Source organism: Triticum aestivum, chromosome 1B, assembly GCF_018294505.1.
Source record: "Triticum aestivum cultivar Chinese Spring chromosome 1B, IWGSC CS RefSeq v2.1, whole genome shotgun sequence".
Taxonomy (NCBI): Eukaryota; Viridiplantae; Streptophyta; class Magnoliopsida; order Poales; family Poaceae; genus Triticum; species Triticum aestivum.
The window spans coordinates 8,645,046-8,647,574 of NC_057795.1; the positions used below are offsets into that span (position 1 = coordinate 8,645,046).

A 2,529-nucleotide genomic window follows, 5' to 3' on the forward strand; every position below is an offset into this window, starting at 1 on the left:
ATGTTCCATATGCTTTGCCGAGAGTGACACTCGGCAAAGTACGCAGTAACTAACGGAGCCGTCTGTTGCGGACGGGCATGCCACGTGGCTCCTCTTTGCCGTGAGCGGCTCTCGGCGTCTGCAGGGTTTGCCGTGCGATGCCTCTTTACCGTGAGGCGGTGACGGCAAAAATGGCAGTTTGCCGTGAAAGTGGGTTTGCCGAGAGTGACCACTCGGCGAAGAGCGTTACACCCGGCGTAAAAATTCCAGTAGTGTTGTCTTGTATTCTTGTGTGACAATGTTCGTACAATATAAAAGGGCTAGGTGGGAAGATAAGACCCCCATATCTAAAAGTTGCCTGGCTACGAGTTGTAGTAGACCCAGAGCCTGATTGGATTGTACTAGATGGAGCCTGCGGTGAGAGCTGAAGACGAGGCGATGAGCACGGAGGAGCTGCTCCAAGCCCAGACGGATCTCTACCACCACTCCCTAGCCTACATCAAGTCTATGGCGCTTGGTGCCGCCACAGAACTCGGCGTCGCCGACGCCATCCACGGCCGTGGCGGTGCCATCACCTTGTCTCACCTTGCGGCCGCGACCGGCGTCCACCCGACGAAAGTCCAACACTTCGGGCGGCTGATGCGCGCGCTTACCGTCACTGGTGTCTTCACCTCGGAGGAAAAAGAAGGCGGTGGTGGTGCCCTGTACAAGCTCACTCGGATTTCACGCCTCCTTGTCGGAGTCGGCAAGCGTCGGCTCTCCCCGATGGTGCGTATGCTTGTCAGCGAGGTCAGTTTCACCACTCCCATGAGCATCTGCGAGTGGATCACCACTGATACGCCGGCCAGGGCCATGTTCGAGGCCCATTTTGGCTCTACGCAAAATGGGTTGTGGGAGAAGGAGGACGCGTATGGTGCCCCCTTCTACTCAGCAATGTCTGCGGACAGCCGTGTCGTCATGGAGGTTCTGCTGAGAGAGTGCAGCAGCGTCTTTGAGGCCGTCGCCGGCTCACTTGTCGATGTCGGCGGCGGCAGCGGTGGAGTCGTGGCTGCCGCCATCGCCACAGCGTTCCCTCACATCAAGTGCTCCGTGCTGGACCTCCCCAACGTGGTAGCAGCGGCCGACGACACCAGCAACGTGCAGTTCGTCTCCGGCGATATGTTTGACTACATTCCACCAGCGGATGCCGTTCTACTCAAGGTACCTAGCTACATACTCCCTCCGTTTCAAAATAGATTAGTCAACTTTGTACTAACTTTAATATAAAGTTAATACAAAGTTGAGTCATCTACTTTGGAACGGGTACTAACTTTAGTATAACGTTAGTACAAAATTGAATCATCTTTTTTACAACGGAGGAAGTACATAGTAGTAGTACATACAAATGCAGCAAGCTATCCATTTCTTCTATATACAATGAACCAAATTAGTCAACCAATCCTTCCAATAAATTTTGTAGTGGATTCTGCATGACTGGGAAGACCAAGACTGCGTCAAGATACTGCGCAAGTGCAGAGAGGCCATCACCACAAGAGGTGCTGGGGGGAAGGTGATTATAATCGATTTCGTCGTCGGTGCTGGTTCTTCCAAGGAGACGGAGACACAGGTTCTGTTTGATCTTTACATGATGATGGAGAATGGGGCTGAGCGGGACGAGCACGAGTGGAGCAAGATTTTCTTTGAAGCTGGATTTAGCGACTACAAGATCATGCCAGTCTTAGGCGCTCGTTCACTCATTCAAGTATTCCCATGAATTCCGGGGGTTTCGTGTCCAAATGTACTTCCCATTTCCAAATGTTTGCTTGCTTTCGAATCGGAATAATGCCTAGGACTATACTATATAGTCTCGACTTTGAAGCTGAATAATGAAACTGTTTGTTATCCTATGTGTTGTTTTCATTCATAATTCATATGCTCATAATTAAATAAAGGCTGCTATTTTTGTTTACATTAAAATATAGTTTACCTAGCAATATGGTAAACAGGCTCACTTAGCTGAGGCTGGCTTGTTCGCTTATTCGCCGCCCTAGGAATGTGAGCTCCTTGCGGAACTGAAATTCAATGAAATTCTAGCGGCACTGGTTACTATCGGGGTTCTTCATGTTCGTCATGTGTGCAAGTACACGCAATTCATACGAGTACTCTACTGAATTCAACTGTTTCGTACTGTTTTCATTGGACCACCCACTGTATAGGAACATTGTTAACTTTTGAACCAATGACCCGATTTCGAATCCAGTTGCAGATTCGTGTTCATGACATTTGAGTCTATAAAACAAGATCAAACTTGAACTTGTTCTGAACACGTACAAATTCAAATTTGATACCAAAATGAAACTTGTTCTGAACACTTCCTTTCATGTTTAGGTACCGTCCTATAAATTACTGATATATAATGTATTGAAGCAACGTACCTTTCGTAATCAGTAGCAAGTGGCCACTCTTGCTGTCATCAACATATGATCATCATGCTTCATCTTATATTGTGGTGGCAAAAATTGTCAGTCAGAGGTATACATTTATTTGTTCATCGAGAAGTAAATGTCAATC

The 2,529-nt window shown here is 47.9% G+C and overlaps 1 protein-coding gene across 1 annotated transcript; it reads left to right on the plus strand.

Moving 5' to 3' along the window:
- The first annotated feature begins 346 nt into the window (after positions 1-346).
- LOC123083892 (acetylserotonin O-methyltransferase 1-like) lies at positions 347-1,865 on the plus strand. The gene is made up of 2 exons (XM_044505771.1): positions 347-1,179; positions 1,439-1,865. The coding sequence occupies exons 1-2, from the start codon at positions 385-387 to the stop codon at positions 1,730-1,732; spliced, it is 1,089 nt and encodes a 362-aa protein (XP_044361706.1). The 5' UTR covers positions 347-384; the 3' UTR covers positions 1,733-1,865.
- Positions 1,866-2,529: the final 664 nt, after the last annotated feature.

What these genes read in the sequence shown, in the direction of transcription:
- LOC123083892 (XM_044505771.1), top strand. Translation starts at nt 385, where the DNA reads ATGGAGCCTGCGGTGAGAGCTGAAGACGAGGCGATGAGCACGGAGGAG. An exon ending in CGGATGCCGTTCTACTCAAG is followed by an intron (nt 1,180 to 1,438) that starts GTACCTAGCTAC and finishes TAAATTTTGTAG; the next exon opens with TGGATTCTGCATGACTGGGA.